The sequence below is a fragment of the Anabas testudineus genome, chromosome 6 (genome assembly GCF_900324465.2).
Source record: "Anabas testudineus chromosome 6, fAnaTes1.2, whole genome shotgun sequence".
In the NCBI taxonomy this organism is placed as follows: Eukaryota; Metazoa; Chordata; class Actinopteri; order Anabantiformes; family Anabantidae; genus Anabas; species Anabas testudineus.
This window is the reverse complement of record NC_046615.1, coordinates 2,687,345-2,700,044: the sequence shown is the minus strand read 5'-3', so window position 1 is coordinate 2,700,044 and position 12,700 is coordinate 2,687,345. Positions and strand designations below refer to the sequence as shown.

General features: G+C 39.4%; 1 protein-coding gene across 6 annotated transcripts in view; it reads left to right on the top strand.

Annotated features, from left to right (window-relative positions):
• ndrg4 (NDRG family member 4) overlaps positions 1–12,700 on the top strand; it is a 49,584-nt gene that overhangs the window by 12,623 nt on the left and 24,261 nt on the right. For 5 of the 6 annotated variants that reach the window (XM_026365965.1, XM_026365962.1, XM_026365964.1 and 2 more), the window contains one exon: positions 12,092–12,182. In XM_026365965.1, coding sequence (XP_026221750.1) covers positions 12,105–12,182 — 78 coding nt within the window. In that variant the 5' untranslated portion in view covers positions 12,092–12,104. Of the gene's footprint in view, positions 1–8,452; positions 8,554–12,091; positions 12,183–12,700 lie in introns of those variants that run through there. The other variant, XM_026365963.1, reaches the window with a different exon arrangement.

The window sequence follows — 12,700 nt, the reverse complement described above, 5'->3', positions numbered from 1 at the left end:
ATTGCTGTGAACATGTCTTGAGCTTGTTTTGTCTCACAGCTCTTTCTGTCTCATTCTCTCTGCCTCTGTATCTTTGAGCTGTCCCAGGATGTGGGTATGGTTTCAGCGAATGTGCATCAGATCAGATGCTGCCTCTTGACGTGACTGTGCATGGCTCTGTCATTGGACTGACCTGGTCATTTCCGTTAATGAATTTAAGGAGAAACATGTTCAACAAAATAGAAGATAAAATGAGGCTGAAATAAGGATCAGAACTTCGTGACCTAAGCAGTGAAAGAGCAAGTTTTGAGCAGTAACATTTTATCTACAACAGTGTTTTAGGGTCTTCATTTCAGCTTTTATTGGCCTATTGATGCTTTTACACATTACTTAAAAGGATTCACAATGATACAGTTAGGCACCTATATAAAGTATTTGAACAGTGAGATGAGATGGCACCATAGTTGCAGCATATGTGCTGTGCAACTTTCTGTATAACATACACATAGCTTCTACATTCTTCTTCCAGAGAAGCTTTGCTGTGTGCTACTGTAAACTTGTCCAAAGTGGACATTGTAATAGTAACTTCCACAAGTGGTTATGTACACACTGATGGTTGAAGTTCACGCAGTTAATATAAATTAGTAATTCTTATTGTTAAAACAATTACTAGTAATTTTTATTATTTAGAAATTACTAGTGCTTTTTATTTATAAAAGTAATTAATTAAATATAATTTGCTTCAGAGGGTAATTGCAGTGCCTTTTCTGCTTTTGTGATGTCTTTAACTGTATACCATAGAGGCGATCTACAAGGCTGAATGAGATCATATGTTGTTTTGGGATTGTTGTAAATTTGCCTACGTACCTCTGATGTGCCCTGTACAAGAGATCACAGTAATATTCAGAGAGTGCTATAACCTTATATGAACTCGAGGAGGAGAAAAAGAAAAGCATGAGAACAAGATGTGACGACATGTAGTTGTGAGTGGAGAACAAAGAGGGCATTTAAAGCCAGACAGAACAGGCACAAGAGGACCTAATACTGTATAATAGCAGTGCAAAGATAAATACTGGAGATTCACATATGGTGTTAGCCCTGGATTTGATGCTTATGAGTCATCCAGCGTGTCATGAAAAGTGAAGTTCAAGGAAATACGCTTGTAAACCTGACAATAAGAAGCAGGTGAACGCAATGTGATGACACAGACGGTAAATCTTTGACAGGACGATCTGATGCAATGGTGGGAAAATAAACATGTAAAAAAAAGCAACAAGGAGAAGGTGAGCCAGACTCAGCGGGACTAAGCTGGGTTGTCATAGCAACACTGTCTGGGCAGAACTAAAAAAAAAAAAAAAAAGCAAAGGAGGGAGAGGAAAGAGGACAGGTCTATTTTGTTCTCAGCAAACTGCTGTAAAAGCAGAATGTTTTCCTCCCGAACCCGACAAGAATCCAGTCTGAGAGTTCATTAGTGAAAGAGGGGACACGGGAAACAGGCCTGTAAATAACTTCTCACCCACTGACAATTTGGCCGCCTGACCACAGGGATGAAGAGACGCTTTGAAGTTAGGTCCTCCACTGTGGAGAGCGGACAGTGATGGCCACATGCCTCACTGCTCTGCTCAGTGCCTTCACCAGCATCACTCAGCACTTACTTAGATGGAATTTGATGGATGTTTGTTATCTTTAAAATTTCAATATGTGCCTCCACAACAATGGTACTATGGCAATCTGTTTATTTTACATGGCCACCCTCTCTGATAGATTTCTGAATTGAATGTATTGCTTCTATCCTTAAGAGTCTAAGCAGACATTAACAAAAGCGAAATGTGCTTTGGCCTATTTCACTTCTAACACTCTACATGGTCTTCTTGGCTGTGGCACTGAGGACCTGCTGTCTGTTTTCTGATTAGCAAGTTGAAACTCATGTGACCAAGGTCCACAGTTCCAGTGTATTTTCTAAAGACATAAAGCACTAAGTCAGACGAAGATGGCACTGGTATGTTTCCACCAGCACCAGTGGCGTCATGAAAGCCAAATATAGCCAGTGCAATGCAATGGTAATTGATTTCACAACCAGCTGACTTATATAAGCATGTCAGTGAGAAAACGAGGATGGAATTGGAACTGAAGAGAGGGTGAGAGAGGTATGCTGGAGGAAAAGAAGAAGAAGAAGGCAGTTTTCAGAGAACAGCACGATGAAGGAAGGAGATGCTAAAAGACAGACAAGGAAAGTGTGTGGAAAAGAGTCAAACTGTCAAACAGTGGTGATGAATTTGAAAAACAGACAGAGTTAGTTAGACAAGCAGTGATTTAACAGCCTGGTTGGAAATAAGAGGCATACTTGTGCTTCTACAAGTAATATGTACAGGCAGCAATGTTTTAACTCTTAATTGAGTCTAATTCATATTTTTAAGTTTCAGATTATGAAGGATCAGTTGCAGTGTTGAACCCACAGATAACTATCATCCTATTCTGCAAAGAGGGTTTTAGCCCATTTGAATCCTTTTGATTTTACACCCCCAATTCAACTTTTAGTCAATGTCTAGTCACTGTGTGCAATATGTTAGCAAAGCATGTTGAGAGGATGAGTGTGTATGTTTGTATGAAAGGTGCAGCACTGTAAAAAAGAAAAAAGTAGAGAAAACTTTTTTTAAATTTTGAGTCTAACTCAAACCGAATTTGAAAAAGTTATCTTTTATATCCAATAAGTTGTAATTTATCTCATCATCTATTGTTAAGCAAATGTATGTTTGATATTAATAAAAACTTCAAACGTGAGTTTAACATACTAAGAATTACAAACGGCACCAACATCTCATTCATTTATTTTAAATATGACACAGTAATATTACTGCACTGTAGTGTAGCATTTAACTTTTTGTTGTGTTGTGTACTCGTGGTTTTACTAACTTACACACTCTTCTTCATACTTAAAACTCAGTAAAACAACAATGGCTCTGCAGCTAACATAATGAACCGGCTTCTGTTTGAGCCTAAATCTAAATCCACATGTACCAAACAAGTACAAAACAATCATATTAGGCTGCACCCTAATAAACTAAATGTGTACTGGGCTAGGGACTAAATTCAACACCAACTGTTATCATGGTTCACACAGTTTATACTGGTGTGAAAATAAACAACCTTGATTTAATTTCTGTATGTATTAAAGACACACAGCAAATTTCCACCATGACTATTTTCAGTAAATAACTAAAAAACAATAAAACAAACAACAAACAATATTTTAAGAGCAGTAACTCAACAAATGCACACTGGAAAGTCTAATAATATTCTTACGTGTTTTGTATTTTATCAACTTTATTTAATGATGAATTTAACGCTAAGAAATTCATTAATTTAACTTATAATTTTTACTTAAAAACTTCTCCTTAGAACTAACATGCGCACTGTAGTTGACCTGGCTCCAACTTGGGTTCAACTACAATTGAATGAATTTTACCAACAACATCAGATATAGATAGAGTTAGATAGTAAAACCAACTTTCAACAAGAAACTTGACATAGTTGATATAGTTGCTTTTGTTAAAGCAATTACAAAGTATAGTATAGTATAGTTTACGGTGTGATAAAATACTTTTTGTTCAGTGGAATAAAATTCACATTCAAGGTGAGCAATTTCAAATGTTTTATTTTTTATTCCCTTTAAGAGCCTTAAAAATAATAGTAAAATACAAATGAATGCATGTTTTAAATTATATCCACAAGTGTTTTCACTTCTACTCTTTTAACTGTAGAAAACAATGTATTTCTTAAAGCAATCCACAGTCATTGCAGGAAGTATTCAGGCCCCTTCACTTTTTGCACATTATAATGTTTTGTTAAAATGGCAAATTGAATTCTTTGGACATAGTGTACACAGGCAAAGATTTGTATATACAGTAAGGTTCCTCAGTTCCTCAAGAACACAAACCAGTTCCAAGTCTAAGTCAGCCAGCCCGGATTTTAAACTGACTTTATCCTGTGAGCCCCATTGTACAAAGTCTGTGTAACGTCCTTGTGAACATGTGTGAATACAGCAGATAATATTCTGGAGTATTCACAGCGAGCAAGTGGGTGTTTCCTTTCAGTCAATCCACTCAGCACAACACCAGAAAGTGTAGGAAATATTAACCATGTTTTCTGGTGTTGTGCCATGCTTCTCTCCTTCATGAAATCAGAGCTACGTACATAATGTTTTATTTCTAATCATGTATCTGGATCTACTTCGATGTGCTACAAACAAAGCACAATGATTACTTTTTGTGCCACGTTGTTCCTCTTGTACTCTCTACACAATGACCAGCCCCCCACCCCAAAACCAAACTCTCTCCCGATGTGTGCTGCATGTGTGAACACAACTCTGCACAATGTCTGGACCTGATTCTCCAGACATAGTCTGGAGAGCATATATAAAAATGCCTTGAGTAACTACATGAGTTGTTAGAAGCCACAGCCTGTTTGGAGTTTGCCAAACAGTATTCAAAGGACTTTCAGGATGACCATGATCCGTAGCACACTGCCAAGACGGTGCTGGCAATATTTGCCCTGTGGCTTCAGGACAAATCTTCTTCTCTCTCTTTCCAAATCCCAGGCTAAACTCCACTTTACAGACATTTCCCATTTAATCTGATGGAGCTACAGATAATCTGTCAGGAAGGATGGGGTAAACTGCCTAAATCCAGTGTGAGTAGCTTGTAGAGAGTTGACCAAGAAGATTCTGAACTGTAATTCCTGGCAAACGGTATTGAATTACTGAGTACTCGTGTAAATGAGAGGTTTTTGCAACTAGCAAGTGTCTGAGAGAAGTGACAGGGATTTCAACTTGTGTGGGTGGTGAATAAAGTTTTCTGTTGATGAATTCATAAATAAAAAAATGTCTTTGGGGAGAGAATGTTTTCAAAGTAATGCAAATTTAGAGCAAAACTGGTGCTGATGTACACAGATGCTCCCAGAGGCAAAATCGTAACGCAGTGAAAGCAGTTACGTAAGAAATCCAAGCACAGATTTATGGAGGTGAAGTAAGGATACGGACGTAATCCTTGTTTCCCCTTATTATTTTACATCGTTCATGCTCAGTGCTTAATGCGGTACTGTCTGAAAGAGCGTGGCTGCTATAGCGTTCATTTCACTTGGATTATCCATCAATGAAATGTGTGTAGGTGGCACTATTTTCTTTGTCTATTCAGACATTTTGGCTGTGACTGCTGCCATTTACCATCTACTTCTTCTTTTTATTCCAACCTTGGACAATTCACAGAACGTCTGATACGTCTTGAGCTGTTCTGTATGAGAGTCTGGAAGCTCCACTTCTTGGCTGTCTTACAGCGTCAGTCACAGCGTCCAGCCTCTACAGTGCGTTGCTTAATTTGAGTCTCCTTCAGATTTCCTCTTCTTGTTGTTTTCTGTCCTGGTCATTAAATCTGTCAAGCTTCAAGGGGGCTACAAGGCTGCAAAGCCAGTTTCATTTGCAAGAAATAGCAGCTCTAGAAATCTCTATGTGAGAAAGGCCTGCAAGAAGCAGCAAAAAGAGTTGCCTCAAGAAATGTTTCAGAGTTTTATTGCCCTGGGTTTTGGCTGTCAGGTTACATACAGGCAGCCCTACTTGATGGAGGACCTTGTTAGGCGTAATACAGCCTGAAACCAATTTGGTCCCTCAGTGTGAAAAGAGTGAAAAAGCAGCTCTGTATGTTTCTTTGGATGCCTAGTTTGTTTGCTTGTTTGTTTGTTTTTTGCATTTGTTTGTATTTTTTCAGTTTTTTCAGGTTTGAATACACCAGTAACAAAAGATCTGGCATTAAAGGACAGTCCCTTGTTTTACAGATGCATGTAGCATTCATGATTAATCAAGGAAACTAAATATTAGTCGCTGTAAGAGGTCCTGTTTTCCTGTAATTGTTTAACCTGGGATGTGACACTGTAAGAAATGAAGGCCACCTTGTACAGCTATTGTTTAATACCAAAGTGAACCCAAGACCTTTTAAGATAATTATTCTTTAGTTATTGTAGATAGCCAGCAACATAAAAATAACTTCTACATGAAACCAGCAGCTCAGAGGAACAAAGAGAGTGAAATTTGTCTAAAATACACAGTAACTTTGAGAGATACAGATTTGATTTAGTTTAGTGGGACTTTTGACGTTTCACAACAGTCTCCAGAGAACTATGAAGTGCATTTTTAAATAGAACAGGAACTAGAGAACAGGAACAGTGGCCACTATATACTGTCTATATGTGATTTTAAGCACCTCAAATGTTTATTAGGATCAGCTTAAAATGAACTCTTGCTTTAAAGCAAGCTATAATAATACACTGTGTGTTTGTCTAATCTAAGCTGCAAACATTTTTATTCTCAGCTAACTATCCTACTTGGGGAATTCAGGAAGCCCCTTTGTGCAATGAACACATTTACTATATGATACACTAGTACTGCCTGGATGATACTATAGCAATATGTCGGTAATACAAGATGCTCTGTTGTGCTACTTTATTGGATTTGGGGAATTTAAAGACGAACATCAAGCAAACTTTTTATAATACAAATGTCAATGTCAGTGACAAATTCAACAGCCTGAACTGACAACAAAGCCTGATTTTATGTTCACCTACCTTTAGTCAGTGAAAGCTGCAGCAGCTTATGAATAGCGTAATATCAAGGCCCTTCTACCAAGCAAAAAATGATGAACAAAGCATGCCTGCAAAACTGAAATACATAAAATTACTAACTGACCTCTGAGATCAGGACATAACTCCTCAGGATTACTACAGTCTTTGTGTGTTTAGTAACATTAACATTTCTTCAAAAGAAAACACACTGTAACTACTACATACTACATATAAAGAGTATGTTGTTTTGGTTAAATGAAAATGAGGCTTGTTCATAAGGTAAGAGATTCCATTTATCAGGGGTAGGTTAAGAATCCAGCATTAGAGAAGTGTTGATGAAGACGGATCGCAATGACACAGCAAAACAGAAGACAGGCAGCTATAAAGTGAGAGAGAGGCTGTGTCCTCATATTAATACTCCTCGTGGCTCTGTGACAGTGGACTCATAAAGGTCACACTCACCCATTTAATAAACTGGTCACGATGGGAGGGAGAAAGTAGAGGCAGGCGCAAAGACACAAAGGGAGGAGAAAAAGAGAGAGGGGAGGACAAAAACAAAATCATTGGCCTCGTTTCTGTTTGACTGGCATGTTGACAGCACAGATTCTGTGATGGTTTATATTTTTAGTTTTGACGTGGGTAAAAAAAAAAAAAAAACCCTCGGTGCAGCCATTTATTCTGCACGGCCTCAGAGACAGCACTGACAGACGTGTGCCATGTACGGTTGCTCACAACACATGTAGCTCGAAAGCATGTTGTGCATAATGAATTGATGCCAGCGAGCCAGTCTGCTCACATGCCACTCTCACTCTCACTGCAGCGCAAATCCAACGCCCCCTTTTAATCATGGCGCTGTACTTGAGCCTCATTCCTTCGCTGTTTGCCTGCGCACATCGCTTGCTCTTAACGCTACAGTGTGCCACCGCTTGCTGCCAACGCTGCTGCTGCAACTGTTGTCAGCATTTCAAGTGCCACCCCACACCTCCACCCCTCCCGAGTCCAAACCGAGGGGGAGATAGTAAAGTCAGTTTTATTTGCATAGCACTTTTCATATAGCCATTAAATTTTTAATTACAATTACCTTTTTTTTTTTAAAGAAAGTGATCATTGTGGTGCAACATATTGTTTGTTTTTTTTTTTGGTAGATACAAAATCCCACTGAATTTGTGGGTGATTGCTTTAAAAGACACTATGTTAAAAGTAAATATCATCATTATATTCTGATTACAGTATGATTGTATAAAGATTCTAGGACACTGGGTCGACGTAAGCACTGACTATTTTTGTGCAGTGTGTTTGCTTCGGGTTGGTTTGTAACCCTTTGAAGTGTCATTACTTTTTTTGTCAAAGTTCTACTGGATGTTTTAGTGTCTTTCAGTTGACAGTACACAAGCACTAGTTGTCATTTAATGTTAGCTCTTTTACAGTCAGCTCTATCAAACAACACGTAATATGATAGTGTGTCAGTCATTTCACTGTTAAAAGCAGTGGCGAGCGTAACTCCCAGTCATGATGGTCGTAGAGTCTTTAGTGGAAAAATAAAAAGGCAGCTCATTTTGACACAAGGGTTTTGACCATTGTTGTTCACAAAGTCACCTTCTGTGTTGTTGCCAGTTGCAAATCACGCGTGACTTTGACCTCTGTGCTGGGATGATGTGTGGGTGGATTTTTCACTTGTAAGCAATGATTCTGACACCCAAGGGTCGCACACATAAACGCACACTTCGTCGGCTGCTGGTAGCGACTTTAAGTGGCATCTGGGCTTTGTCTCTTTAAGGGTGTCGGAGAAAAACACAGCTTATGCTGAATGAGTGCCAGAGAGAGGAGAGAGAGAGAGAGAGAGAGAGAGAGAGAGAGAGAGAGCAGAGGACAAATGAGGTTAGAGAACAGGGAAGGACGAGACAGAGAGCAAGAGATACAGAGGTGTTGTGTGTACTGCTGATACCACTGCAATTCCTTTTAAGGGTGAGTTACCCCAAACAACATAGCAATCGTTTCTTCCGTGGACAGAGTTTTGGTTATTTTTGGCCATGTTTTAGAGTATTTACCTCTGAAATGTCTGCTACTGCCTTAGTTCACTGGAGTTGAATGGAATGTCGCAACAATTAGATCAGAAAAACTCAACAGGGTCTTGCTGTAATGCTGTGTGACCCACAGATATTGCTGTTGTCACTGTAGAAATTAGATCCAGTAAAGAGGTGCAGCTGTTTATTGTGTTTTCTACAGTAGTTTCCTGTAGCAGCAGCCTGTGTGATGAGCAAATGAGAGACAGCACAGCAGTGGGTGTGGGGAGTCAGGTGGCTGAGAAGGGAGATGGCAATGTGGGGACAAGCCGAGGAATCCTGCTCTTAATTATCTGGGGGAGGGTTTAGCAACACCTGACTCTCTCTGTCTTACATTTAGAAGATTCCTTCTAATAATGGCTGAGGTGAAAAACAAGCAAAAATAGAGACTAAATAAAGACACTGAAAGAAGCCATGAGAAGAAATGCTTCAGCTTTGTGAGGCAATCAGGCCAGATAGGGAAGAACTTTTGTTGTACAAAGAAAGTCGAGGAAGATTCCCATTGTTACCATTGTCAGAGCACTGAGTTGAGATGTGGTCAGTAAAGCTGAGTCTGTCGTCAGTGATGACCCAGGGACTCAGCAGATTTGTCACTCCATGCAATGAAAAGGCTTGACAGGCATCTCAACAGTCCAGCAGGGTGGCTGGGCTTAATGGAGGGTCAACTGGGACTATTTCGGAGTAATTGCAGTAATGGCTGCATTTGTTGCGTAATACTTGTGAACACATAAATGGCATCAACCATCTTTCTGACAACACAAATAATTTCAAAAGATGTCCTTGAGAATGTTTCTCATTTTTAGAGACATTTAGTGTAGTAGCAACTGTAAATCTTTATTTCCCAGTTTTAATATGGAAGTGTTACTAGAAGATGCTGTCCGACCCGACACCCTGTGTGCATGTGTGTGTTGTTGATGAGTCCTTCTCTATAAGTGTGTGAAGTTTTGTGGAGACTGAAGTGGTGTTAGTTCTGCTCGTGTGGCATGTTTTCAGTGCCTTAAAAGAAGATTTTCCATGCATTGTTAGTTTTAGTTTAGTTTGAGTGCTTCACAATCACCCCTTTTTGGCAGGTCTACAGGGATTTGACATGAGCTGTAATGTTTTTCATACTGTATTTACGTCACTAAGTTCAGACAACTCAGGGACAGTTTTTGCCCACTATCAGTGGTGTAAAGCAATGCTGTAAAGCAAGCAATGTCTTGTTTCTCTTGAACACTTACACTAGAACATACGCAGATCAGTCACATTAAAACCACCTGCTGATTTTAATATTGTGGTGAACAGGGCTCAGCATATAATGACTGACTGGTAACGATCAAACAGGATACTGTGTGTGCTGAGCCATGTCCTGTCTACTCAGCATTACAACTCTGTAGTTTAATGTTGTGGCTGATCGGTGTAATGGGTATTACACATACTGTACTTGTCACTGGTTGATCAGCAGGTGGGGGTAATATGCCAAAAATGAAGTAATGTATCAAACCCAGGAAGAAGACTGTCAGCATCTAGCATCCAATCCTAACTAATGACAGTTGACTGAACTCTTGGGTTTAGCATAAAATAAAATTGACATGCTATGATATTTACAAATATTTATTAGTATTTACTCCTAAATATGATTTCATATAAGAACCCTAACTATACCCAAACTCAATTGGAATTTTAGGTGAACAGGTTGTTGAGCAGATACTTTTACAGTAAATTCAAGGAAGTAAAACATTATGAAATAGCTGGTTGTGAATCCATTTAATCCTGTGACATCATCAAATAGTTGGTTTTATTTAGTTAGTTTTTTTTTCTTTTGATTTGCTTTTCCAGGCTTTTACTGCAGTTTCTTTCAGTTGTTTGTTTTTAGGTTGATCGTCCTTCAACCTCCTCTTCAGTAGGTGAAATGTATTTTCAGTTGGGCTGAGGACTGGTGATAGATGTGGCCAGTCTAAGGCCTCCCTTTTCCCCTCATTAGGTACTTTATTGAGTTGGCAGCATGTTTTAGATCATTGTCATGCTGCATGATGAAGATCTTCCCAACCAGTTTTGCATGTGTTTCTGTCCACATCTGAATTCATCCTGCTGCTACCATCCTGAGAATTAACACCACTAAAGACCAGTTCCCCTGTTCCAGAAGCAGCCATGCAGGCTCAAGCCATCACACTGTTCTTCCACTATTCTTCACAGATGAGCTTGTATGGTTTAGATGATGAACAGACACTTTCTGCTTCTGCACTTTGGCTTTGAGTTAATCTGGGTCTGATCAGTCCATAATCCCTAGCTCCAGAACTTTTGTGCCTCATCAGTATCATTTTTTCTTTTTTATAAAATTCCAACTTTCTGATTCTTACTGCTGATGAGGGGTTTGCTCATCTCCATATTCTAAGGAAGTCTCCTTTAAATGGTGAATTATGATACAGTCACCTCATTGCTGATGTCACTGACAGACCTAACTCTCACAATGCTTTTGTTATCAGCAGTTGTTATTTTCCTGGGCTGACCCGTTCTATGTATGTTGTTCAGTACACCAGTGGTTTCTCCTTTTTCAGGACATCCCAGATTGTCATATTGCCTATATGCCTGATGTTTGTGCAACAACTCTGATTGTTTTTCCCTCTTTTCACAGATTCATAATGGCTTGTTTTTCTCCCATAGACAGCTCTCTTGTGTTTATATTGATTTCTGATTTCTCCATTGTAACACAAATGTAGTCTTCATAGATATCACCCAGGAGTAGTCATTTAGAGCTATTTAATGTTTGAACAATCTCACAGACAAACCTGTCTATACATGTGAAATGGCTTTAGGTAGAATACTTCCTCCTTTCTCAACTCACTCTAAAGTATAGATACATATAGGTTGAAGCGTATGTCTACAGCACAAAAAGTGTAGGGTGTAGTGCCCCTTTAAGTCTTTGTTACAGAGAAATATTTCCAAAAGACCAATACACTAAACTCAAAGTATTTTATTTCAAACAGGTAGTCTCACTCCAGCTTTAAAACCATGTTTATTGTCCAGCTTGTGAACGCTCTCAAATCTGTGTAGTGTTTTAGCGACTATCTATTCAATTCTGATGTGCAGTGCGTTGTACATGTCTTTTAACTTATAAATCTTTCTGTAAAACAGGGCAAGTTGGCAGCAAAACTATTTCCCATCTTAAATCCATCTCCTGTGTTTTCAGTCAGTTCCTCATCTGTCAGCTGCTCAGATCACATCAGTTCAATACAACATTGTGAACTGGGGCCCTTCATAATTTCTGTGGCTTTGTGAGGTGACTCCATGTAGGATGTCACAGTTTCATTACATTTAAATGAAACAAAAGTGCCATTGTCATGAATCACACTGGGAGTAAATACACAGTGTTTTCCATATGATGAATTATATTAACACCTTAGATGTGTGTGTGTGTGTGTGTGTGTGTGTCTGTGTATGTGTGTGTGTGGTGATTGCAGGTTGCTGTCTAGGATGGCGGGGATGAAGGAGCAGCAGTTCACAGAAGAGAAGCCCCTGCTGCCAGAGCAGAGAGGAGTGGACTCCGACATGGTCAGTCCGCCTCCATTATTTTATCACATGTATCACGTGTGCGATTAACCCCGCTGTCTGAGCATTTGCATGCTGATTAGTGCGTTGCAGGATGAACCACCCTGAAGCTCTCAGTGTATTAAGGCAGATATTTGTGCTCGTTAGCCGTGATGGTTGACTTATTATTAGACAATGTGCTTGTTTATCAGCGGAGGAGGAAGTTAATGATCTCCATCCAGCCATGACTCTTTGACAACAACTCTATGAAAAGATGAAAGCTCATTTAGGCTGAGAGAGAGCGGTGGAGGACGAAGAGGGAAGCAAAAACAGAGCAGTGGATAGGCAGTGGGTGGTTACGTAAAGGCCACTTATTCCAGTCCAGTTACCCATTACCTAAGCAACAGGTTGTTGCTGAATTAGGGGCTCTTGAACGTTTGAGAGCCTCTTGTTGCAGGAATCGTAGAGACAGTGGAGACATGCCACATTAACTTGATGGAAAAGCGACTTGAAGAGGCCTAAAGATTTATTCCTGAAAGCTC